Source organism: Chionomys nivalis, chromosome 17 (genome assembly GCF_950005125.1).
Source record: "Chionomys nivalis chromosome 17, mChiNiv1.1, whole genome shotgun sequence".
Classification (NCBI taxonomy): Eukaryota; Metazoa; Chordata; class Mammalia; order Rodentia; family Cricetidae; genus Chionomys; species Chionomys nivalis.
The window spans coordinates 19,120,333-19,147,840 of NC_080102.1; the positions used below are offsets into that span (position 1 = coordinate 19,120,333).

Consider the following 27,508-nt stretch of genomic DNA (forward strand, 5'->3'; position numbering starts at 1 on the left):
TTGAAATGAGCAGAGTGGCTCGGTTTGCCAACCTGGATTTGAATCTGGTTTGTTATATTAGCTAGTGGCATGTAGTAGCTTGTAGCTTGAACAATGTACTTCACCTCCCAACACTTCAGTTGCTGTACCTGGAAAGAGGGACACTGTACTCAGGACAGAAGGAGACAGTAGGGAAGCCTGGGCACAGCATTTCACAGCTAAGAACACTCAGGTCCCATCTGCTACACTCCTCATGTGATGGCCCAGTGATGAACACATTCAATAACATACTGACCCCATCCACTAGTGTACCACGAATAAGTGCGAAGGCATGTCGTTTGTATAACACCCAAGGACACCTCCCCTCCCTTGTGACAAGGGAGGCACTAGCCCATGTCCTTCAGACACTTGGGATGTGCTCATTTTCCCACCACTGGGCTCACTATGGTTTTTCGTGGGTCATGTAACCGTTCTGTTTTCTGACCTATGTTCTGTGGTTCCAGGGCTCCTTCTGCATCTACAAAAGCACAGAGGATTCTACCTCAGAGGACAGTGGGCAGCTGAGAATCCAGCAGGGAATTCCACCCAATCACCCCATTCAAGTGCTGATCCGGGTGTACATTGTCGCGGTAAGCCAGTGGGTGGATTAGCTTACCCACGCTGCTATAACAAAACACCACAAATGGACTTAAACAATGGAAAGGTATTTATTACAGTCCTGGGAGCTGTAAGTCCATGATTACCTGGTGGTGTTGGTGTCTGCTGGCTTGTAGGCGTCTGCCTTCTTACTGTGTCTTCACATGGCCATTCCTCGGCGGTTGTGGATGTGAAGGGAGAAAGAGCAGAGTCTGAAATCTACAGTTCCACTCCCGTGACATTAATGACTTCAGTCACCTACCTATAGCCAACCATAGGTCCTATACCTTTAGACTTCAACATATGCAGTAAGAGTACTCAGATCAGTCCTTTATAGGGCGTAAAAGTTGTTCAGGAACATGGCATCTCCTGGCTTTTCACTTCTGGTGTACAGGGCTTCACTGAGCAGCTTTATCAACTCTGTTAGGTTGGCTACTACTAAGAGAGAAGGGAACCAAATTTAGAATTAGAGTACTCCCAGGGAAGACAGTGTGAGGAGGAGCCTGAGAATGTCCCCAGGACCCAGCAAGGCACTGACCTCCCCCCCCCATGGCTTTGCTAACGCACTACTATAGTTAGAAGGTTCATTATAAATTTTGTTGTTGTTGTTCTTCAAGATAGGGTTTCTATGTAGCTTTGGAACGTGTCTTAGAACTAGCTCTTGTAGATCAAGCTAGCCTCAAACTCACAGAGATTCTCCTGCCTCTACCTCCTGAGTGCTGGGATTAAAGGCGCATGCCACCCCTTCTCGGCTTTGAATTCATTTTTTAAAAAACTCAGAATACTATGTTCTCTAGGGTTCCCTTTTTGATAATGGGTCACAAAACTTTAGTTATGAAACTTTTGACTTATAGGGAAAGTAGAAAATCGAACTTGATGTTCACTTATACAAATCCTAGTGGGTCATGGATTTGTCTTTAACTTGTTGCTTGGATTTGATTTTTGTGATGCTCTTTGATTGTAGTAATCGTATTCAGTGCTACCTCTCCTTGTGTTGCTCATATCCTTTATAAGGAACATTAACAAAGCATAAAAGAAGAGCAAATTGCCCGAAGTGATGGCATAAACCTTTAGTACCAGCACTCAGGAGGTAGAGTTCCAGGCCAACCTGGCCCATGTAGAGAATTCCAGGCCAGGCGAGCACACAGTGAGAACCTGTCTCAAGAACAAAAAACAATTAATGAGAAGAGAAAATGACCTGTGCGTTGATCGTGCACTTCTTGGGTGCCCTTCTCTCCTCCGTATCATTTCGCAGCCATGTGGCAGGGGTGTTGTGTTGGAGTCTTGGCCTCAATAAAAGCAGTCTAGCTGGAAAGTGTGGCAGTGCTTATGATAAATCTCACACAGTGCTGGCAACCTATAATAAATGCCTGCCTACAGGATGCTCTACAATAGCCTTTTCAAACATCATTCAGCAAGTTCCCAACACCGGGAGGTGATTAATATACATTCCTCAAGAAACAGTGTGTGTGTTCGAGTAAGTTTGAAAAATATTGTGTTTGGTGATTGATCTTTTTTCTCCAACTCTGGAGGTTCTCAAAGTTCATATGAACACTAAGGGCCCAGAGAATTCAGGAAATGAATCTAGTGAACTGCTAAGTCCTCTGTGCTGGCTCCACTTCCGGCCCCCACCGTTTTCTCTCACTAGATTGCAGCGCTCTGAGATGTAAGCCTGCTGCACCTCTCTCGTCTAGGGCTGGGCTGCATGGAGGAGGTCTGACTTGGGTTGCAGTTTGAGGGCATGGAGGACTTGAATGAACAGAATAAGAAGATTGACCTAGATTTCATTAGCAAGAAAGTTACTGCAGGATGGAGAGCCGGTGTTTGGCATGGACCTTGTTAGTAGCAATTGTGTGTGTTATCTAACCACAATTAGCTGGTTATCTAATCCACTGATTTTAAAATAATTTAATAAATACTAAAAAGGTGTTTAAACAGTAACTAAAAAATGCATACAAAAAGAAATGAACGTTTTTACTGTGTTCCTCTCACTTCACAAGATAGCAAGACATTTTTCCAGATCAGTACAGGACTTCTTTCTTTTGGTGGCCAGATGCTGTTTCTTGAGTGTATAGATCACTTGTTTATGTAACAAATATTAAGAAGACCCTGTTCCGCGTCCTTGAGATAAAGCAATGAACAGGACAGTACTCTCATTCTCGTGGAGACCACATCCTAGCTCCAAGTGGAACAAAGGAGCTGGGCAGTGGTGGCGCACGCCTTTAATCCCAGCACTCGGGAGGCAGAGGCAGGTGGATCTCTGTGAGTTCGAGGCCAGCTTGGTCTGTAAGAGCTAGTTGCAGGTCAGGCATCAAAGCTACACAAAGAAACTGGATTTCAAAAAAAAAAAAACCAAAAAATAAAAAAATTAAAAAGTAAAAAAATAAATTAAAAAATAAACAAAGGAGTAGCAAAGCACACAGGTTGTATTAGAGTTCACTGCTGTAGAGAATTAAACGTCAGTGATTCAATAAGGGAAAACAGGGGAGTGACTTGTTTCGATTGTGCTTTGGCATGTGACCTGTTTACAAACTTTGGCTCTCAGTAATCTCTAGAGAACATTCTTAAACATGTAGCTTGATATGTTTATCCTGTTCTGTCTGCAGGAGACAGTCTTAAATGTGGGGCTGTTTCTCAGCTTTCTTCACTTCTGAGTTTCTCAGTTTTGATGCCATGTCTTAGTGCCCCCTACCATGGAAGCCACCGCATCCACTTTTGACAGCCTCAGGCCCAGCCAGCCTGGCACTAGGCTTCATGAGCTGAAACACGTCATCATTCAGGGACCATGGTTAAAGGCAAGACTCACAGGGTAATGACTTTGAGAACCCCTGGTGCTGGGCAGGGTCTTTAGGGCCATGGCTTCACAGGAAGATCCAGAAACAAAATAACTCGCCCACAATGACATGATTACTTAGAGCTAGAACACGGGCTCATGTCTTCTGCCTCCGGCTCCAGTGTGTTCCTCACTGCCATGAGCCAACGACTGGTTTCCTCTGGGTCGACGGCAGCAGACAAAGATGATGCCAATATGGTTCTTTTTATCAGCAAGACTAGGATGTCAAGCAGGGCTTCTTCGCTTAGGCTGCATTCTAAAAATCTAAGGAACTTTGAAAAGTTCCAAAGCTCAGGACCCAGAAAATCAGAACATCTCAAGATAGAACCTGGCACCCAAGTGTCTCGCATGCAGCCGTGGTTGAGGCCACTGGGTTAGAGTCATTTTTCTTTGTCCTCCCCAGGCATTTAATCTCAGCCCAGCAGATCCAGACGGCAAATCAGACCCCTACATTGTCCTCAGACTTGGCAAAACAGAAATCAAAGACCGGGACAAATACATCCCCAAACAACTGAATCCAGTGTTTGGAAGGTCAGTGGCCATCCCAGTTGCTTTGTATTGTCCTTTTTGCATTGGCTGCTGCTGTCTTCCTGAAGGGTGGGCAGAAATGGGGTGCCCGTGGAGGGGTGTCTTAGGTAAAATAGCAGCTGAAGATTGAATATTGACTTGTGCTCTTGATAACAGCCACCAAATATCCACAAAATGTAGGAAGTTTTCCTATTTGGGATTTGGTATGTAGTTATCTTTAAGCAAGTAGTTTTGTGTCTATTTCCTAGGTCTTAAAAGTACCTTGAAGGGTCATAGATGCCACCTCTTGGTTCTGTATTGAGAGCTTTCTTCCTACAATCAAGACGTCTAAGATACAAAGAGGTTAAGAAGTATATTCAAAACTGAAACCCAAGAGGGGCATATGAGTTTAGGCTTGAGAGAGCTTGCTTATTTAAATGAGTAATAAGGATCATAATCATAAAAATTTCCAAAGCAAATTACTTTTGAAATAATGGATCAAATGCCCAGTAACTGTTTACAGAATTCACATATTGAGCTACAAGCAGTTTTAATTCATAAAGCCTAGCTTATGACATTATATGATTTTCACTGCAATGGTCTATGAAAGTCACAGAGTATAATGACCTCCACTGCTTCATACTGCATTGAAACTTGATTGGAAATAATGAGCTTTAGCTGAAGAAAAAGAAAATAGCTAAAAATGCGAGCTATAAGAAGCAAACCCAGGTCCTCCTGCAAGAGCAACGAGTGCCCTTAACCACTGAGCTATCCTTCCAGCCACACCCAGTTGACCTTATAATGGCATATCATACGTGTCTCCTGTTTTGAGTCTGGGCCCTGGCTACCACTGATCTTGGAACCTGGGTTTCACGATTGTGTACACTCTGGAGCTTCATGAAGCTAACTTTGTCTCTTGGAGCTTTCCTCTTTTATAAAGCGGCAGTGACACCTGACTCTAGACTCCTTCGGAAGAACCTGTGAAACATCCATAGCACAGTCAGCATTCAACACACATCCGCCACCTTCCCCTCCTCCTTGGATACTGTAGCATTAGCTTAAGTATGTTTAAATTCCTTTTCTTGAGGAACTAAGAGCACAGGGTGAGATCTCCACCAGAAATATTATAAATTCATATATCTATTTGTATTGGCTTTGGACCCCATGGCATTTGATTAACATCAGCTTCCTAGATTTTATTGCTGCTGAGGAAATGAGGCAATGAACGACCTAGCCTGTCTAGATTAATGGGAACGATTAAAATGACAGTACCAGGGAAGTGTGCCCTTGTTTCTCTGATCAAGAGATGACCTTTAGTGCGATCTGCCACTTACATAATCACGGCTACATTTTTTTGCCGTTACGGTTTCCTAGATGTAAATTAGACTTGCTCCATCAGCCTGATTTTATGGCTCTGGAAAGTCGGAGGTCTGTGTGATGGATGTGCCTCCCACCTGCATACAGCTTCACGGGGCTACTTTCACAGTCTCTCCAGACGTAGATGGTTGGTGGGATTCATCTTTCATAGTTACTCTAAAACACACATTCCTGGCTCAATCCTCCTATGTCCCAGAAGGCGGTGTGTCTAACCCATGACTTAGGGACCCCTCTCCTGATGGGACCACCTGCTGGGGTGTTCATAGGAGGATGTCACTGCCCCTTCTGCTAACACCCTGGCTCCTTGAGCTGCCTCCCTTTCCCCTTCGTTGTTGCCAGCATAGGTCTACTTGCTTGTGTGTTTGTTCGCCATCTTCTTCTCTCTACCAGAAGCTCAGATCTGTCTGTGCCTGAACTCGTGTAGGCCATTGCTGCTTCCCCAGCACTGCAGACAGCGAGCGCCTGTCACACATTAAGCACAGAATCATGTGCATTTATTGTGGAAGAATGAATGAGCGAGTGAAAGAGTAGGTACCCAGACAAAACGTCCTTCATTTGATGGGGAGCTCTGATCGGACTGCATCCTTCTAATGCTGAGTGTGACCACCGTCTTTGGCAGCTCTTCCCAGCTCTCAAAGTTTCCCATAATCTTTATCGCCTTGGAAACAATGGGCTCCCCAATTACTGAACTTGGGTGACTAAAATAGCCCACTGACTCTGATGGCTCACTTCCCTCTACAGGTCTTGGTCCTAGCTGGGCCCTCATCTGCCCAGTTTCTTGGTTCCCCGAAGAACTTCTCTCTCTCTCTCTCTCTCTCTCTCTCTCTCTCTCTCTCTTTCTCTCTCTCTTTCTCTCTCTCTCTCTCTCTCTCTCTCTCTCTCTCTCTCTCTCTCTCTCTCTCTCTCACACACACACACACACACACACACCACTACCAGTTATGGAGAATCCATCTTGTGTCAGGTTCTCTGCAGTCTGCAGGGATGCTGTGACTACCGAGGGAAAGATGAGCGGGGGATTACGACACTGTTGCATATCATGTAGAAACAGGGAAGGGCGGGGCTGAATTCCAGGTCTAGCAACAGGAGAACTGTCTACTGTCTAGCTCTAGGTGAAGGGACGTCTCTCTGTGCCCATCTACCCTCGCCCACAACTCTTTGCCTGTGACTCCACCTCAGCTCCTGCCATCTCCTGTCACTTTCTTGTGTGCCTCACCCACTAGAAATTATTCCACTCCTAGGACCTGTCTGTCACAGAGTGGCTGTGTGTCAAACGCCAGAAGTTAGAAAGTGAATGAAGGGACAAAAGAACTGTGGGACATCTGTGCTTTGAACCTCTGAACCTCTGCACCTCTGCACACCTTCACTGCCTCAGCTTTTGCGCATGTGGTGATCTTTCCTCTAGCAAGTACATAGAATGGCATTATAGCTGCCATATGATGTAAACCTAGGAGTTCCAGGGAGACCAGGAATCCAATCTTAGTACAGTGGTTTCACAAACCCTTTGGATGAGAGCTCCAGTTAAAATTCAGGCAAGGTTAAACCATGAGCACAGCTTAATGAGAAGGCCAGATCCATCACATCCTCTGTCATCATTGCCAGGGTCCGCCAAGCCCTTATTAAGCCCTTTTCAGTGGTTGCCACGGTAATAGCAAAACTCAGTGATGGATGTTGGGTGCTTGCTTCCTGTTGTACCTCCAGAGTAGCCATGGCAACCTAGAAGCCAGGATTTGAAGGCACTACCATGCTTAACAGATGAAGAACACCTGGATTTCATCCCGGAAGAGCACCTGAGCAGCCTGGGCCTTTTAGAGCCGGCTCCATCAATTATAATCCCTGGCACTGTGAACCGCCTGTTTTTCTCACTGTGTGGGGGGTGATGGTGGTGGTAATTGTCTCCTAGATGGGTTTCAGTCTCTGTTACACTAGACTCAGGATCCCATCACAAGTTCCTGGAAGGGCTGATTTATGATTCCTCACTTAGGTTCTCTAGATTTTGATTTCCTTATCTACAAAGTAGAGGGACTGGATATAGATTTCTCAAAGCATATAAATTTCTCAAAGCAACAGCCATTAAATATGTAGTCTCTGTAGGCCGAGCACATGCTCCAGCGTGGCAGAAATCAGCAGAGGATGCTATTCTGTTCTCAAGTGCTTAGTCTTGTGGAGACAGCCTGCAATTCTTTGTTTCCATCAGCAAGGTTTTCTTTTTGAGAGCTCCAGCTGGTGTTCCTTGATAAAGCAGTGACAGAAAGGAATGAAGATATTCTTACTGGGTCTGAGCTAAAAACCGGGAAGTGAAATGTGTGTGTTGTATGGTCAGCCTTGCATCTAAACACAACACTGTGTTGTAAAGAAGTCCTGTTCCTTCTCATTTTCATCCAAGGACGGTGAAAGACATTAAGAAACATCCCCGATTTTTAATAGCCAGAAAGTTCAGGTCCAAAATCAGATTGAAAATCAGACCAAAGTCCTGAATAAACAACTCTCAGATATGGCTGGTGAAAAGGCAGATCACTGTCTATCGAAATTTGACAGTGGAACCATAAGTTGCTTGTGCCTGGATAATAAAGTACACAGATTCCTGTTAGTGATGACTGAATTTCTGGTCCAGCCTGGGCATGGACCAGTGGAGCTCCATACTGCCAAACACTGCTGACTCCCAGCCCTCTGCTTGGACTCAGGTCATTTGAAATCCAAGCCACTTTCCCAAATGAGTCCCTGCTCTCCGTCCTGATCTATGACCATGACATGATTGGGTCAGACGACCTCATTGGGGAGACCAAGATCGACTTGGAGAACCGTTTCTACAGCAAACACAGAGCCATCTGCGGTCTGCAGAGCCAGTATGAAATGTAAGCTCTTTCTCCTTGGAGACTCGATGGGTGTCCCAGGGCCGCAGTCTTGCGGGGATCTGGTCTGCCATATCAGAAGAGCTGGGTTGGGGAGATTGTTCCATGTGTTTGAGGGCCAATGTGACTGACTGGGGAAGCAGCTCTGATTAAAAACCCAGGGTGGGTTCTTCAAGAGTAGAGAGCCAAGCTGTGGAGTGCATGTGTGTTCACCTGCGTCGGGTGGTCGGGATTCCCTGGGGGGTGGTGCTGGATGAAGCATGAAGGGTTAATACAATGCAAACCTCAGTGTCTGAGCATTCTATAAACAACAGCTGTATGTGCTTAGTGCCCGCTGTTTCCAGAGCTTTGCAGTTCCGCCAGAACTCGCTGGGGGAGTTTGTAACTGAAGGAAGAGTAGAACCAACATTCTTTACAAAGATTAGCAATTCCACTTTAGTTTTAAATGTAGGCTACCAGCTTAATTTTTTTTTAAGTATGTTGAATCTGATTATAATTTTTAAACAAAAATCTTACAAATTACAGCTAGGAAAATATAGACATTCATTGTAGTTTCATTGTGTAATTCAAAACCTTCTGCCTGAGACAAGAGTCTTTAAGACGAGTTGTATGATGGAAGGGAGGGGACAGGAGGAGAGACAGTGAGGTAACAAGCTGGGCTCTGCTCTTAAGTGGCACACAGCAGCTAAACTTGCCTGGACCCCACAGCAGCAGAAAAAGAGACCGGCCGGAGCGAATTTCACTTTGCTGTTGTTTTAAGAAGAGTTATCACTTTTTTAAAAAATAAAACTCGACATTTCCTGCAAGCCATCTTAGGTCAAGCTGCTCACAGGCCCTGTCTGACATACAAGTTGTTCATATATATGAAAAGATGCTTGACTAGAAAGAGGAGAAAGGGGAACAAGGCCAAAAGCACACTAGCCCAGGTGTAGACATGGGTGAGCCGCTATGAAGGAAACCTCACAGTCACACTTGAGTTGAGCCTTCATTGGGGGGGTCTCAGAGGGTGTTCCCCCAGAGGGCAACCAGCCTCACTTCATCTGTCCTTCCTCCGCTTCTCAGAGAAGGGTACAATGCCTGGAGGGACACGTCTAAACCCACAGAGATCCTAACCAAGCTCTGCAAAGACAACAAGCTGGACGGGCCGCACTTTCGTCCTGGGAAGATACAGATCGGCAATCAGGTCTTTTCCGGGAAAACAGCCTTCGCAGAGGAAGACTCTGGTAACTCCCGGCCGAGATCTGCTGATGGCAGCTGTTTTTTTGTTTTGTTTTGTCATGAATGGTAGGATTTTTAATCCCCTTTGCAACTGAATACTATTCCATGGTGCACACATACCACACTTCATTAGCAGTTCATCAGTTAACGTACGGTTAGGTGACTTTTGTTTCTTGGCTGCTCCAAATGACGTGGGGTACAGATGCCATCTCCATGTGCTGACTTCACTCCTTTGCGTATGTGCTCGGGGTACAATTTCTGAATTAAACAATTTAAACTTTAGCCTTTGAAGGCGTCTGCACACTGCCTCCTGGGGCTGTCCTACTTTTCCCGCATTCCCATAAGCACTGCGCTCTGGTTCTCTCTTCTCTGCCTTCTCACAGTGCTTGTGGTTGGTGACCTTGTGGCTGGCAAGAACACAGCTGGTTCTAGTAGTGTTTAAGGCTTGGGGACACCAAGTCATCTGATTACAAAAGTAATTGTGCTCTCAGAAGGAAAAAACGGAAGATCAAGGAGACTAATGACAAGCACTCACAAAGTTCTGCTAACTCTGTCGCATGTGAGCATTAATTGTTAAGGACTTGCAAATGTGTAAAGCAAACAACAGCCTTCAGTGAATATTATACAGTGCAAAACACTGGGTACCAGCCACTACCCCACAAGTGCTGTACCCAACTGTCTTAGCATCAAAAGATGCATGTTTTTCCACGAGTATCAGGGGACACACCCTGAAGATCCCAAAGAAGCTACCACAGATTTGGGATGAGGGGGGAAGGTATTTTTAATGGCACAACACAATTTTGGTTTCCACGCTTTTACTGCAGAGTCAAGCTAAGGTGGTAGAGGCTGCTTCACACCATTGGCGTCTACCAATTTTATTTCTTTTTACTTCATTATTTTGTACCCAAAAACACAGTGCAGGTTCTTGCCTGCGGAGTTATTGCTGTTTATTGTTATTGGTGGCATGCTGATGTGGATTTCTGCTGAAAAAAAATTTTTCATAATATATTCTTGCAGTGGTGTAATTATTTTGTCAAAAGTTTACATTTGATTAAATAATGATTGAATAGTTAGGATTTTTCCACTAAAAATCTGAAATTATGTTCATAAGGTCAGTTCCTGAGGGATTAAACTTTAAGACAAAGATTTTATTCATCGATTGTCTAACTCTGTCAGCTCTTACTAATGTAATTATTGCCACCAGGCAATTGTGTCTGTGGTCCTTTCTATAAAGTCAGGCTTAATTATCTTGTATCCAATTTTTACCATAATGAGCTTTGTCAAAAGACTTTGTTCTTTCAATAACTTTGTCTTGCTTTGTGATATTCTTTTCACGACTGTGTTTATCCTTTAAATCATGAATCACCTCCATTGGTGGAATGAAGCACAGGTGTTTATAGTTGGGAGATCCCAGGGAAAGTAAAGACATCCACAAAAACACCTTGTACCCCATTTTATTTAAGGCCACCCTGATTTCTAGGCCTTCTCACCATGGTGTTATCAAGCATACCCTTTTTAGTGTCTGGCATCTATCTTTTCTGGCCTGGGAGATCTCCAGGGATCTGGTTGAATGTGTGTGTGGGGGGGTGGGTGGGTGTCTCTGTGTGTCTGTGTGTCTGTGTGTATCTGTGTGTGTGTCCCGAATCCCCACTCCAGGGTGTTATTGCTGTCTCTGTCTTCTACCCATTGACTCATCTCAGGTCTCTGTCCTTGTTTAGTCTTTCTCTTTCATACTATGCTGCCTCCAGCTCTTCCTGTTTTCCATTTTCTTTTGTTCCTATCCCCTAGTATCTCTAGAATAGATGGTTACAGGAAGAACCGAGAAAGCTTCCACAGCCCTCACTCTTTGGAGGAACGGCATCTAACAAGCCTCTTTCCTTGTCTTTGCTCCCTGCAGAGGAGATAGTGGAGTCTTATGAACACTTGGCCCTCAAGGTGTTGCACTCTTGGGAGGACATCCCTGAGGTCGGGTGTAAACTGGTTCCCGAGCACATAGAAACACGGCCGCTGTACCACAAGGATAAGCCGGGACTGGAGCAGGTAGCTTTCCAAGATTTATGAAGGCCAGAGCTTAAGGGAGTTTGGGTTGGTGACACATCCTCGGTAGGCAAATCGATCAAAGTCACAGTGAAAAGCAGAGAAAGGTTTATTAAATGTGCCTACATTGGGAAGATGATAAAAGGGGTCCATTGAACTCCCAAATCTGTCTTAAGGAGCCTGGCATGATATTTAAGTTTACTAGAGTTCAAGGGGTCTGTAACTTAGCTGAGAAGTGCTGCTTTTGGTTTTGTTTTGTTTTCATTTTTATAATTTGAATTATCAAAGTCCTTTGGAAGAACTTGGACATTTGAGAAACTTTGAAACTTAACTGATGGGCAAGAGTTGAAGACACAGCGTGCATGAAGTGCACGTTGCATGTCCGCTGCAGGGTAGAGGCTCAATGAAGGTGTTCTTGCCTGTCCTTGGCTCTTAACTCATGCATTAGTAAATTCTTAATAAAAAATATAAGTTATCCCAGGCATGGTAGTACAAGCCTTTAATTCCAGACTTTGGAAGGTAGAAGGAGCTGTATCAGGAGTTCAAGGCAAGCTTTAAGTACATAATGTGTTCACCATCAGCCTAGGCTATAAGAGGGTCTAGCTCAAAGAAGGAAGTGAGGGAGGAAGAATGGAAACAAGGAAGGAGAGAGAGAGAGAGAGAGAGAGAGAGAGAGAGAGAGAGAGAGATGCCTCTATTGTTGTTAACAAATAGGCCACATGTATCAAAGACACCAAATCATGTCTAACATCCATTTCTTTGAAAGGATGTTTGAAAACAATGAATGGTCGATTTTCACGTCTTGCCCTCTCTCAAAGCTAAAGGAAATCTTCTTTTGTTGACAAGGGCCGTCTACAGATGTGGGTAGACATATTTCCCAAAGATACACCTCAGCTTGGACCTCCTGTTGACATTTCACCAAGGAAACCCAAAGGGTAAGTCTGCCCATCTCAAGGGGAGGAGACCATGGTCCTGGAGTAAGAGATGATAGGATTTGAGATGGGAGATGACAGGCTAGCTAGCATTCACACCTCGTTCTCCACCTGGCCGCTGACAGTGGTGTGTGGGTTGTGATGGAGGTGAGTGAAGCAGAGGCTTCTGCATTTCAAGCTTTTCATCTGGATGATGCTGGCCCATAGAAGGAGAAGCTACCCTGCCCTACCTATATCCTGGTGAACCTGAGATCTCCAGTGGAGCTACATGGTTCTGACAGACCAACCTCCAGTGCTGATGCTAATGGACCCAACAAACTCAAGGCTTCCAGAAACTAAATGCTTTTTGGCTCTGTTTCAAGGTCGTTTACCCAACACTGTGTTTCTTCACCCCAGATATGAGCTGAGGGTGACCATCTGGAATACTGAAGATGTCATCTTAGAAGACGAGAATATCTTCACGGGTCAAAAGTCAAGTGATATTTATGTCAAAGGGTAAGGTCCCCCACAAGTTCCATTCTTCCTTTCTCCATCTCCCCCTCTTCAATCTCTGGCCAGTCTGTGCCTTGCCTCGTGGGAGCTGCTACCCATGTTCCACAAAAGGACCCATCCTGTTTCAAGTTAGGTAAGGTCATCTTTCTGTGTGAAAACTTTGTCTTGTTTGTTCATTTTGCTAGAATTATTTTATTAAAAAATATTTTCAGTGGGTAAATCTTATTGAACTATCTTTCAGTTACATGTTGCATGACTAGTCTTTTAAGTGTCCTTTAAAGTACATCTACCTTTCACCTGAAACAGGCAGGGCAACTTGAGTGTTATAGAGGGACGAGCCGTATGTTTAGCAGATCATAAAGCTAATGCGAAGGCTGGAATTTAGGCCTTCCCATTTGCTGGCACTATTTACTGAAAATTGATCCTCACTTAGGACCCTGGGGTGAAGCATTCAATATCTCGCTTATAACTGGGGTCAGCTTCCATTCAGGTCCCAGTCAGGGAGCAGATGAGGACAGAATCAAATTTTAACTGATCAAAGCCTCATGGTGACAGTCCTCTGCCATTCTTGAGCAAGAAGCACCTTGTACTCTAAGTACACTTGGCAGTCAAAGCCTGGTGGTTCAAAATTCTCATTTTTTCCAGAATGAGAATAGAGGAATGAATTATGACAAAGAAGGAGTAATTGAAGTAGCAGAATAGTATTTGAAGAACGGAATTCAAATAGTCTAAAACTGCTTTCCAATCACATTCAGGAAAGATTAATGTGTTCTGTAGAGTGGCATTTTTATTTATTTTATGGAAGGCTTCTGGAAGAGTTCAGAAGCTTCCAAGTCCTGGCCACTAAGATGTATAGAAAGGTGTTCATGTTTGTTCTCCTCTCCCTCATCTCTCATCTGCCTGGGCCTGGCTCCCTCCCCAGCACAGCACAAACACAGGCCCCCATTGCTAATTCCAATGGTTCACCTGGATTTGTTTTTGTAATTAGTCTTTCTCTTCTTGTGCTCTAGGGAGCCCCTGGCATAGCTGCCCCTCCTCCTGCAGGCACGCTCTCTCTCTTGACCGGGCAGCAGTATATTCTTCCTGTTTCCTCCTACGTTGGCTTCTCACTTCTCAGGGTTTGGAAGCTCAGGGTCCTTCCATCCAGCTGTTAATAGTTCAGGGCATTGTCTTATCCCACTGTTTTATCTCACTGTCATTTCCTTGTGTCTTTAGCTAACTAAGTGTGTCCAAACCCAAATGGTACCACTCCTCTGTGAAGAGAAGGGTTTTCATCATCCCCGGGGGGGGGGGGGGGGGGGGCTACAGGTGGTTTGGGACCTGAAGAAATGGCTCAGCATTAAGAGCACATACTGCTCTTCCAGAGGACCTGAGTTCAGTTCCCAGTGCCCACATCTGGCATCCCAGAGGAACCTGTAACTTCAGCTGCAGGGAATTCAACAGCGCTGGCCTCCTTGGACACTGGCACACACTTGTGCTTACCCACACACAGACACACATATACACATAATGAAAAATAATGAACATAAGTCATTTGAAAAATAAAGAAAACAAGTTGTTTGAATTCTCAATTAGTTTGAATAAAAAGCACCTGTTTTCTGAGTTAGTTAACCATGGATGAAGGACTAGGGGGACATATTACATATAGCTTACATTACTCTTAGCATGGAGGAAAAGCAATGGATAATATTGAGAAGAAAGAACATCACAGATCATCTGAGTCCCCAAGGTCCTTAAGAGGTGTGTTATGTAATTCCTCAGCCCTGTGAACCAGAAGCCCCAGTCAGCTTCAATATTTACAGACAGTGTAAGACATGAACAGGTCAGATGACTGACCTATGGCCACATGTGAGTGGATGCAGACAGAATTTGGAAGCTGAATGGCTGTGGGCAGCCCATCTACTCCCTGACATACACTCCTATCCCTGTACACAGTGACTCAAACCCACTTCACTGTCAGGACCCAGAGCCAGGGAGGAGAGACATCTGAGTCCCAGCCACGACAGCAGGTCTAACCACCCAATTTTAGAGACTTCAGTGTAATCTTGTTCTGAAACTCTGGAGTGGAGACGGCAGTCCTTACAAAGAGGACTCCCAGCACGACAGGGGCTCCAGCCACACATCCATGTCCTATTTTCTATATTAATTGCGCAGAGTGTCTGATCTATAAACAATCAAAGACACTCACGCAGCCTGCTTTGGAATGTCTTCCTTTTGATCCTAGTTTTTCTCTTTCATATCCAAATGGAAACTCGGGTCTAACCCAGCTACCTACGACGGGAGGCTGTGGCACAGGCTGGTTACTTCACTCTTGATCCCGAGTAACGCACTCCTTCTCTTTCTGCAGGTGGATCAAGGGTTTGGAGGACGACAAGCAGGAGACGGATGTGCACTACAATTCCCTGACTGGAGAAGGGAACTTCAACTGGCGTTTCCTGTTTCCGTTCCAGTATCTTCCAGCTGAAAAGCAGATGGTCATCACCAAGCGGGAGAACATCTTCTCCCTGGAGAAGATGGAGTGTAAGACTCCGGCCGTGCTGGTGCTGCAGGTCTGGGATTTTGAAAGACTCTCCTCAGATGACTTCCTGGGTAAGCCCGTGGCCTTCTCAAGCACATATTAATGCTAAGAATGTCGCCCTAGCTTTTAGAGAGTTGAGTTTGACTTTCTTATGAGCACAATAATTTTAGTGCTATTTGTGATTACAAAAAAAAATCAGCAGTCCAACAAGCCATTACTAGGGAACTGACAAAATTATAGTCTGTGCATATGAAAGGCACTTAACACATTCAGGCAAGCTGGTCTCTATTTAACACTTAGAAACAGTGAAACTTTTGAGTTCATTACTGATCGGTTATGACCAACCAGAGGGGCCGGGGAAGTGGCTTAGCAGTCAAGGGCACATGCTGCGCTTGCAGAGGACCCTGGGTTTGGTTCCCAGCACCCACATCAGGAGGCTCACAACCACCTGAAACTCCAGTTCCAGGGCACTGGATGCCCTGCACAGGCACCTGCACGGCTGTGGTACATATCCATATGTTCAAGTACATACACAAACATGTAAAATAAAGTAATAGAATAAATCTTTAAGAAAAAGAGCCTACTACAGGTCCTCATACATAGGGACACTCAGTAAACAACAACGCTGCCACCACGAAAATGCTGAAACCATCAGTGATTTGGAAAGTTGAAGGAGATGCACTAAGCAAAACAGAATGTGGGAGGGAAATCTTATTTCTTTAAGACGCACATTTATACGTGCAGGAGGCTCGGGCAGGCTAGGCCTAAGCACTACTATATAGAGCCATGGCCAGTTTGGTGATACGATAAAATATATAATATATAAAGCTGATGTACATGCTCTAAAGTTTCACATTTTACAAATGTTACTTTATGATAGGAAAGTCGTCAAAGTGAGACACAACTCCTTTATGATACTATCTTACCTTGAAGCAACACTGTAGGGAACTGGGAGGCCCTCTTCTATCCTAGAGGATAGATGCAAAGGCGAAAGAACTTTGTGACCTGTAAGATGCTGTATGGGGACTCTTACAGGGGAGATCAGTACTGAAGGACAACAAACCTGACCAAGCTGGGCCCATAATCCAGGGAACTCCATGTAGAGCCGGGAAGATGCCCTGTAGTCACATCCCTCCAAACTGAAGCCTAAAGTTTCGTATGACACTCTGTTCTGCCGTCTACCCGCTGCCGTGATATTAATCTTGGCGGGCCACATGGTCCATCCCATTTATACCTACTCATCTAGCTAGCACATCTCTCGTGCAATGTGAGGCTGAGGGGATGGCTGGCAGTGAGCGTAGGAGTCTGTGCTGATCCACAGTGATGGGAAAGCCCTTCGTAACTGTTAGGGACATCTCTTCGCAGGCTCCCTGGAGATGAATCTCAACAGCTTCCCTCGGGCAGCCAAATCTGCAAAAGCCTGCGATCTGTCCAAGTTTGAAAACGCAAGCGAGGAGAACAAGATCTCCATATTCCAACAAAAGCGCGTACGCGGCTGGTGGCCTTTTGCCAAAAGCAAAGAGCTCACGGTAAAGGACGGCTGTAGGAGGTGGGCTGCTGGTGGTGGGGGAGTGGGGTGATCAGGAGACCCTGAGCTCTCTCAGCGAGCCATTGTGAGCTTCCAGTTAAGTGCTTTGAAGTGACTTTTCAGAGCCCTTGAAGCAAAGATTCTGCCAAGAAGCTAGACTTTCTAAAGCTTTATAAATGCATTAATAATCCTTTCATATCGCAGCCTACTTGATTTATAAGCTGTCTCCATTGGGGTGATTTTCCCTCTTTTCACCTGAACTCATGCCCCTGGCATTACTTTTTTAAACGTTTCTCAAAATTATGCATAAAACCGTGGCTAATGCACAAGTCGGGTGTAATTTCCTCATTCCTTCACCTCCAAATATGGACCCCAGTTTAACATCAGCCCATCCTTTTGCAACTTCCAAAAGAGGGGGCTAGCTGGTAGGGACATTTTCTATCTCTTCTGCACGGCCAGTTTGGTCCATATTGGCCCATATTGGTTCATATTGGACCACCTATGACTGGAGTCCATGATATTTGAAAGCTATTGAGCAGGGTGTTTCTATTTTACATTGTTTGAACCCCACCCCCTCACCCCATTGGTTCTTTGTAGGGACAGAGGGCTTGTGGACGAGAGTGGTCAGGTAGGCTGGACCAAGGTACTGAGGCAGGCAGCAGGACTCTCCCCTGCTAGCCTTTCTCTGCTCTACATTCAGTGGAGGTAAGCAAGGGAGCCTCTGGAAGCTGCTGGCCTGATGCCCTGGTATCTACTCTTTCTGAAGCATCTTCTTCTCTTGAAAAGATGGCCATGGGGCCTGATATGCAGACAATAGTTCTGGTAAACTGACCAAGATAATGGACTTCAGCAATCTGTGATCAGGCTCTTTATTAAGTTAAGAGCTATTAATTACATGTGTCTTATTTTTTTAATGTGAGGCTTCATTTTTTCTTTTTTGAGTATGGGTCATCTAGCTATTCTATCCGCTATTCATTTTATCTCAGTAGTTACAAGGAATGTCCTCCTGACAGGGCTTCCCTAGGGGTATCCCTGATTGTTGAATAGGAAGCTGATGCTGGTTCCAAGGAGCTTGCTGTCCCTTGGGAAGACAAACTAGAAAAGCAGCCTCTAGCTTCCTGCTGACATGGCGGAGCGTGGTCTGTCTGTATCAGTGACAAGTATTGCTAACAACAGTTGGCTGTGCCCGACAGCTTGTGAAGGGCTGAAAATACGCACCGACAGTGTGGGGATCACGTGTTACTGTGGAAGCCTGAGTCCCCTCCTCTGCTCTCTGACCTCTGTATCACTGCCCCTGCAGAGACCAGCCTCAAATGGTCGTGTTTAGTAGAGGGCACCAGCTCTCCAACTAGTCACAGAGCTAGCCTGCTTCTTCTTTTCCCAAGCCAGTGTGCTTTAACGACAAAGAACTCAAGCTTCCCTTTGGTTTTCTCCACAGCCTGCCTGTCTTTGAGTCTCTGTCACGTACAAGTGATGGGACCGAAGTGATGGAGCTCCGAATCATTAGTCTCCATTTTGTGTCACTTGTGTGGGCGTCAGTGTTTCCCATAGAACTAAACACTTAACGGTTATAAATTCATTCACCTGCTAAGCCTTGGAATATATATTATATATGTATACATATATGCATATAATATATTATATCTTATATAGGGATATTTATATATAATCCTATTTATATTTATCCAGATTTTATTATTTTGTAGATAAGGAAGGCAGGCATAGGGAGGTCATCACACAGCTCCAACATGGCTGGTGTAATTTCCTCATTCCTTCACCTCCAAATATGGACCCCAGTTTTAATGTCAGCCCAAGGACATGGTTTAAACCCAAGCAGTCCACTCCTAAATTCCTTGGTCTTGGTCATTGTACAGTACTTCCCTTTCTGGAAAAAATCAGTGCAGGAGGGATGTCAAGCCTGGCCCTGAGATTATCAGTTATCTTCTCCAAGGAGGGCTAAGATGTTATCTCTAAATGTAAACTTACTCCTGAACTAGAAAACCTATCTACAAAGAGAATAGAGATGAAAAGTTTGGTTACTTAGTTAGGGTTTCCATAGTTGTGAAAATAAAAAAGCTTCATTACCAAAAGCAACTTTTGGAGGAAAGGGTTTATTTCACCTTATGGCTTATAAATCCATCACTGAGGGAAGTCTTGGCAGGAACTCAGGGCAGGAACCTGGAGGCAGGAACTGGAGCAGAAAGGACTGCTGCTTACTGACTTGCTCAGCCTGATTTTTTAAAGCACCCAGGACCACCAGTCCAGGGAGTGGCACCACCCGCAGTGATCTGGGCCCTTCCTCATCAATAACCAATCAAGAAAATGTACCACAGGCTTGCCCACAAGCCAGTCTGGTGGGGGTGTTTTCTCAGTCCTTCCTCTTTCAAAATCCCTCTAGTTTTCATCAAGTTGACATAAGACTAGCCAACATGCTAAGTGATAGTTTAACCTGACAATCACCACAAGCAGTTACAAAGACAGAAACATCCCCACCACCCCACTGTCGTTACAGTGCCGAGCAGTTACAAGCCACTCCGTACCTAGTTTCTAGGTAAATGATAACTAGTCCAAATTCATTCTAAATTAATCCAGTGACTGGAGTGACCATTGGTTTGTTGTGATGAGAGGGGTTGGGGTTGGGGAGAATACCATGTAAATTATCATGACAAGAGACATTTTGGGACTTGGAATGAGGTACATGACAGAGTTGGGCCACCTCCCCTCAGAAGAAGCAGTAGATTTATTCACATGTCCCCCACGCCTCTTTTTCTCTGATTTACTCGAATGCACACAAAATTGTCCATGCCAGCTTTGCTGAACTCTAACTTCAGCCTCCCAGGTAGCCTAATAGCCCCAGGCTAGGATGTTAACTTTCTTGATGTTTGCCTTCCCCAAAAGATTTAAAACATAAAAAATAAAGTGGTTCCTAAGCCCTTGACAAAGACAAGCCTGAGCATTTAAAGGATAAAGCCTACTCGCTTTTCAAAGGCATTTGTATACATTTCAAAGAGAAGAGATAGTACTTATAATTATAGCTCTTCTAAAGTAAATGCTCTAAGAGAAAGAAAGAGAGGAGAATCCTTTTGACAGGTTTATCTCGTTTGTTTGCTGTTGACAGGACTCTATATGGTCCAGCTGGGCCTTGAACTCGTGACCCTTCAGGTCTATGGTTCAATGCCTGGCCTTTTCCCCTTGTCATCAACAGAAAGAATTAAGTCTTTTAAATCTGTCTTTCCCCTTATGCATCCATCCTAAAGGGAGAATGTGAAGTGACATCATTCCAAACTCAGGTAAAGGCAAAGCTGGGACACTCAGGCCACCTTCTGTCTCTTCAGTGTCGGCCTCCAGGCCTCTAAGGCGCAAGGGCTGAACTAGATGCCCCAGGGGTGTCCTTATGGCACATTCTCAAATTCAGCTCTTTGTGGTCCTCTCAGGCTTTGATATTATTCATAGTGCTGGGAAGGATGATTCAACCTGTCCTCCCAGCACTCAGAAAGCTGAGGCAGGAGGGCTGCTCCAAATTTGAAACTGCCTCCCGGTTTCAGAAGGTTTCAGTCCATCACAGCAGGGAAGACAGTGGTGGAAATGTGAGCTGAAGGTTGTTCCCATCATGGTGGACCAGAAAGCAGAGGATGAGGCTGATGGACGGTCTGGAGCTTGCCTCCTGAAGCTTCGCATAACCAGCTAGGGAACAAGCCCTGAAGACATGAATGCCCAGGGGGGGCATTTCAGATTCAAGCCAGAACTCTCCGTGAAGTTTTTCCTTAAAAGTACTTTACCAATGCACATTCCATCATGAATATGTTTTGCACATGACTCCTTTAATACCGGTGGGGTTGCCGTTTAATGAGCAATAATAATTAATTATTGATGGGAAAGGTGTGTCCGTTCTGAACGCAGTCTCTTCTGCACTTACCTGATAGCCGATCCCGGCCTGTTGAAGTTTGAAGTTTGTAAACAGTAGCCATGGTACAGAGCATCCACACTCTCTTCAGGGACCTGTCCTTGCCGTTTTTTTCCCATCCACAGATGTCATGAGGTTAATGGGTAATCACTCCAAACTGTCTGTGGTTCTTCTCTTTCCTTCTAACCCTGATTTTAAATTACATTTGGAGGATATTATTAGCTTAAGAGCTCTGTTTGGTGCGCGGCTGAATACTGATGAGAGAGTAGGAAGTGAAGCCCTCTGGGTGCGGAGATAGGCAAGGAGCAGTGTTTATCAGAATGAGCCAGGCACACCTTCCCTGTTGCCTTCCCGAGGCTGGAGTAAGCAAGGCTTTTCATAATAGCTGATTATGAATATGAATTACTTCTATGCTGAGGACAGAATTTATGTGCTCAGCCTTCTTTTTATGATTTCCTGTTACACTCTGGACCTGCGGGACTCACCTACGTGTGCCTGAAGCTGGAGGAGGGTGGAGGTGGTATGTTCATACTACGAACATCCTTAGAATGTGAGTCTTGGAAAGGACAGGCCACTCACTCAAGGGCATATTGTTTCAATGCAGATCGCTAGGTTATACTCATTCAACTATTGTCCATGCTGAGCTGTGCTGTTCTATGCCATCTTCAAGCTATCCATCTCCAGTCCATAAACTGGGATCAAATACATATACTAATGCCAGAATGATGGCAAAGACTGCGAAATCCCTTCCTAGCTTTTCAGAAAAGGCACAGTTATTAATTGATATTAAAGATAGCTCGGTGAGTAAGGGTGCTTGCTGCCAAGCCCGAGGAGCTGTGTGCAGTTACCAAGACTCTTATGGACTGAAGAAGAGGACTGTCTACTGCGAGCTGTTCTCTGACTCCTCCCCCCCGCTCTCTCTCACACACACACACACTAAATACTAATAACATTTCTGAATACTAGAACATTTAGTGCTGCTTTGGTTGATTGAGAGCACCAAGATTTGAATTCATAATTTGAGTTCAGTTCACCTCGCATCTCTTATTCATTCATGTTTTTTATCTGCCTCTTTCTCCCTCCTGCCATGCACTTTGCTCCAAGTTCTCTGTTTTTCTCAGCAAGGAGTCATTTGGACATACAAACAGTCATGAAGTGAGTGGACGCAGGATGCACATCATAACTGTGGAACAGAGATTAGCAAGCATCTCCAAGCTTTCTTTGTCTGCAGCATGGACACGGAAACACTGTCTGCTTTTCTGGGTACTTTAAATGGATCATAGGTGTATGAAGCACCAATCAGGTTACAGAGCTCTGAGCTGAGCTTATTATTATTAAGCAATAGAGTGTAAAAAGGCTGCTATGGTTTTTCTACCCTCATCCTGAGTGTTCCCTGTTGATTTCCACCCTGTTTTAAGAATTCCAGAACTCGGTAATTGGCTAGCACCTCTCAAGCTGACTCTCATTCAAATTAGAGCAACTGGATGAAGTTCTTAGAACATAACACTGCTCAACAGAGTTTAGGCTGCCTATGAAAGAGGCCTGGAAGAAAGCGCTGCTTATGTAATAAGACTACTCACTTTGCCATGAATTTTAAGCTGCTTTCTTAGCTTTCTTCCAATCATCTAGTCTTAAGGAGCTCCCCAGAGCCCTAACTCTGCTGTTAGCACATTCTAGATGTTACAGTCAGCCCACTCTAGAGTAGCTGACAGACGGGGAAATCAAGACTCAAGGAGGCAAGCACCATTAGGTGGGGATCATGAAGAGATTATGGAATTATCCAAGGAGACCATTTTAAACCTTCTAATCCAGTATCTAATAAAGGAATGGATAAGTTGCCAGGCAGTTCCTTAGCATGGAAATATCAGGAGTCTTTATGTCTTACAAACCAGGATTCAAATTCTAGTTGGATGGCTTATTGTATGTACATCCTTGGAAACCTTGTTTGATCTCTGGCTTCGGTTCTCCAGCTACAAAAAGAATAGCTACCTTGCTTCATTTTGAGACAGACCCAGAGATAATAGAATACATGAGCCAGAGGCAAAATGTACAACTGCAATTTGAGCTATTCAGTATATTAGTATATGCTGATAATTGTATAGAAGAGTGACTAACATATAGAAGCTATATATTATTTATTTCCTATAGACTTAAAATGTTTCTGAGTACTTTGCAGGTAGGTCATTGGTTACCATAATTTCTCAATGGGAATGGGAGACTACACATATTCATGTAGTTAAGAGACATTTCTAAATCACAGGACATGGTGGAGTGGCATAAGAAACCAACCAAATAGTCGTATAATCTCTAGTCCACGTGTGACCCCAAGAGAGAAGCTGTGACAGAGACTGCATTTGTTAAAATGCTTCTATGACGCATGAGTCCCCGGCCAGCTCCACTGCCCCCTCCCTGTCACATCACCTCGAACCTCAGTGCACACGATCTAAGGAGGCAAGGAGGAGAGAACAGTCTCTTCCACAAGAGCAGTTCCAGCAAACCAGAGTCCCCAGAGCCTGGACCGGTGCTGGCTTACAGAGGACCTGCCATGTAGTGAACGCAGGCTTGAACAAGAAAGAATGACTTGATTTCTGCACCGCAGTTTTCCAGTCCAGGATTTACATCACTGTCAATAACTTTGCCATGGTGTTTGAAAGAATCGCCTGGCATCACAACTTCCAAATCAGAGGGGCTGTTTGCCGTAGAGGAGGGGGTGGTTCTAAAATAGAAGGTTAGTTCTGATACCATTAGCACATGTACACACACACACACAAACACTCACACACACACAATAAATGATGGGTGACAGAGAAGCTGTTCTGAAAATTCAGGGTCACAGCCACCAATATCCTCTTGAGAAATGATGGAAAAGGAAGTAGTTGGTACAAGAGGCCTGCCACTCGAGTCATTAGCTACCTTTCTAATGACCATGCAGTTTCTATCATTAGGCTTACTTATTCCCATATTAATGATACCAGAGTGGTCCACACGGGATATCTGTGTCTATATATCTGTCTATACACGTGGGACCCTTCCTATACATAAAACTCAGCGGTAGTATCGTTACGGGCCTCCGTGGTGGTGATGGTGTACACGGCTAATGCAGGTGTGTGCACACGTGTGCGCAGGTGCGTGTGCCCAGGTATGCATATGTAGAGAGAAGACGTTGACATTGGAGTGTCTTCATCGTCACTTTCTACCTTAGACAAGGTCTTTTCACTCGGCCTGAAACTTGCAGTTTCAGCTACACCGGCTGTCCTGTGGGATCCTGGGGTCCGCTTGTCTCCGGGTCCTCATTACTGGAGTGATGTATGTTGCCACCTCGGGCTTCTATGTAGGTGATCAGCATCCGAATTCAAGTCTTCATGCTTTCCCTACTGAGCCCTCTCTCCAGCCCCACCTGGGGATTTTATGATTTCCCCCACAAGACCAAAACCCACAGATACTTCTCAAAAGACTTGCTGGTAATCTCGGACATGATGGCACATTTGGAGAGTTGGTTCTGCCACAACAGGTCTGTGTGATTAGACACTGGTGTTTCTGTCTGGTGCAGGGCAAGGTTGAAGCTGAGTTCCACTTGGTCACAGCAGAAGAAGCTGAAAAAAACCCTGTTGGAAAAGCCCGGAAGGAGCCTGAGCCCCTGGCCAAGCCTAAGTGAGTATGACTAGGCTGTAGTGGGGAACCTGGGGCAAGGGCAGGGCCTCTGCAGCCCCTTGGGGTTTCTAACGCCCCGGCATCTCCTGTTACCGCACAGGGAACTCAGGAGTCAGGGCCAGGAGGTTAGTGCCATCCAACCTGTGGAGTTTATTGTTTCTCTAATTGAAAAACACCCTAAAGATCCCAGACTGTTGCAGACGGAGCAGTAATAAGCACCTGTAATGTGCCTCACCAGCCTTCCTTTCCCTTGAGTTATGTGCATGGGAATTGCTTAGGGATTCTCTAACCAAATTTACAGGATTGACTTAACCCTCTCACACTTGATCAGAAACTTTTGCTTCATTGTTATAGCTGTTCCAGTTAGGGTTTTTGAGAATAGCACACTATTCCAGATTATCTTGTGCCCATCCATCATCAACTTGTTCACCACCACACAAGCAGATAAACTACTTAGTTTTGCCATTTTCCTTTCTTTTTTAATGATGAAAACATTTTCTTTCTGACACATCATTACTTTAAAAACTAAATGCCCAGAGTCAGAATTTTTCAAAAAAAAAAAAAAATGATACTTGATTGCACTTGATTCTTGGTTACATACCCATTAAAAACTGAATGTCTAGGAAATAAGTGTATAAAATGAATTTGGAATTATGCTTGCCCTGTCTCTTCCCCAGACCCAGGGTGCATGATCCCCTCTGCATCCATAATTCCACCTCTCATAACGTTAGGAACATAATGGGTGTTTAGTTACTCACTACCTCCAAGTTGTTTATTGAAGCATCCATTTCAACCTACGTTGCTCACAAAGACCATGGCAGTACACACAGGGTCTGCACAGGCTTGAGTAAAACTGAGGTTGCAATGCTGAGAGGGGGATATGGACACAGGCTACCATCCCTAACCAAAAAGCCATCTACAACTGATACCTGCTTGCAAAAGAACAAGTAATTTTTTCCAGTGGAACCTCACTGGGTATATAAACCACACTTCAGGGCAGGCCCCATGAGTGGCAATAGATGGCCAACACAAAACCAACTCAATGGTATTTTTGTAGAATTTTTTGTCACGTATTGCTTTGTTTGAACTTTTTTTTTTTTTTTTTTTTTTTTTTGTCTTACTGGTCTTTTGCTTGTAATATTACAGTTTCCAATCTTGTGTTTTATAGATTTTGTGTCTGGCTGGCTTTCTGTGCGCGCTTTTCTTCTTCCTTCCTTTCTTTCTCTCTTTGTTTTATTCTGGCTCAACTTTTTAGTTTATTTTCTAAATAAAGAAAGAAAGGGCATGGGTGGGGAGGCAGGGAGGATCTGGGAGAGGCTGAGGAGGAGAACTATCATCATCCTATTTGTATGAGAAACTTTTTTCAATTAAAAAACAAATGAGCCGGGCGGTGGTGCCGCACGCCTTTAATCCCAGCACTCAGGAGGCAGAGGCAGGCGGATCTCTGTGAGTTCGAGGCCAGCCTGGTCTAGAAGAGCTAGTTCCAGGATAGGAACCAAAAGAGCTATGGAGAAACCCTGTCTCAAAAAATAAAAATAAAAAATAAAAAAAATGAAAACGAAAAATACTTTGGAGGGTAAAAAAGAAAAATAAGGCATAAACTCTATCTTCCAGAAGCTTTCCATTTATTTAGGAGACTCATAAAATAATTAATAGAGTATAAAAGACAAATATACTATGCTCATAAAGAGGGCCAATCAAGGTGAGGCAGGAACTCAGGATGAGAGGGATTCCTGATGGACTGAGGTGGTTAGGGTAGATTTCATGCAGAAGGTGGACTTGAGCTGGTCGTAGAGGGACAGAGAGAGGATGAAAGGTGTGGCCTTTGGGCTGGGTTCTAATGAGGTTCTGGTTTTATTCAGAGTAACCTTTAACCCCAGGAAGGAGTCATTGTGGACCACTTGGTAAACTGTAGAATGGCCTTTTATCCCTATTCTTAGATTTCTCCCACGGGTCCTCAGAAAGACAGTATCATAAGTGTACCTTGGGAGTTTGGGACTCCTGGGTTTTGAATGTGACCCCTTCCCTGCGTTCTTCCCTAGCCGCCCAGACACCTCCTTCTCGTGGTTCGTGAGCCCCTTCAAGTGCCTGTACCACCTCATCTGGCGGAACTACAAGAAGTACATCATCATCGCCTTCATTCTGCTCATCCTCATCGTCTTCCTGGTCCTCTTCATCTACACCCTGCCAGGAGCCATCAGCCGGAGGATCGTCGTGGGAGGCTCGTAGGGGCAACACAGAGCACAGACCTCTTTTCACCCTATGCTACCCTCTAAGATCATGTGCGATGGCAAATGCTAAGGGGACAGACTGAAAGGACCCAGGAACCATCCTGTGTCTCAGGACAAACCAGGTTTTCTCTGGGAAGACTGGACTCCGGCAGTCTCTCTCTGCCCCAGTCCCTGCTATCATCCTTCAAACCCCCAAGTCCCAAATCTTGTTATTGCTCATGAGTAACCTGGAACAATCAATGACTCTTTCATCCAGGCCAATCAACAGTGACCTCACATTGACCTCAGTGAAACTTTTCTTTATGTACTAGATTCTATTAAGAAAGGTTAAACTCTGAGTCTAAGATTTTATTAAGAACATCATATTTCAAATAAAATGTCTTCATAAATAGACTGAAAGTATTTAGCAAATTACTAGCTGTTTAACATGTCCCAAATATCACTTGGCTTCCCCTTCACAGTTACAGGACACGTTCACTTCAGGCTGCCAAATTGGTTTGACAAAAATGTATATTGATCATCTAAAATATTTCATTGTTGAAATTCCCCCCTAGAGACAAGATGCAGCCGGGTTACCTTCAAAGTCAACCGAACGTGTGCAGTAGCAGGCGTGAACTATGAGAAGCTCACTTTAATATGCTCTATGGCACTTTCCAAATGGAGTGCTTATAATTTGTCATAAGATATATGGGCTATCATGGTGTGTATATGGGGGGTCAGGGCAGGTTCGCTGCCACCCAGTAGGAATGCTGATTTGCTAACTATACAGCCTCCCACCAAGTGTTGAGTCCCCACCGGTCATATGACTACAAT

The 27,508-nt window shown here is 44.7% G+C and overlaps 1 protein-coding gene across 1 annotated transcript in view; it reads left to right on the forward strand.

Annotated features, from left to right (window-relative positions):
* The window catches only part of Fer1l6 (fer-1 like family member 6), a 112,891-nt gene extending 86,198 nt beyond the window's left edge, over positions 1-26,693 (forward strand). The window contains exons 30-40 of the mRNA XM_057792116.1: positions 483-608; positions 3,852-3,979; positions 8,017-8,187; positions 9,247-9,407; positions 11,300-11,442; positions 12,286-12,374; positions 12,768-12,866; positions 15,211-15,452; positions 16,747-16,910; positions 24,364-24,464; positions 26,507-26,693. Of these exons, the coding sequence (XP_057648099.1) occupies positions 483-608; positions 3,852-3,979; positions 8,017-8,187; positions 9,247-9,407; positions 11,300-11,442; positions 12,286-12,374; positions 12,768-12,866; positions 15,211-15,452; positions 16,747-16,910; positions 24,364-24,464; positions 26,507-26,693 (1,611 nt within the window). The remainder of the gene's footprint in view (positions 1-482; positions 609-3,851; positions 3,980-8,016; positions 8,188-9,246; positions 9,408-11,299; positions 11,443-12,285; positions 12,375-12,767; positions 12,867-15,210; positions 15,453-16,746; positions 16,911-24,363; positions 24,465-26,506) is intronic.
* Positions 26,694-27,508: the final 815 nt, after the last annotated feature.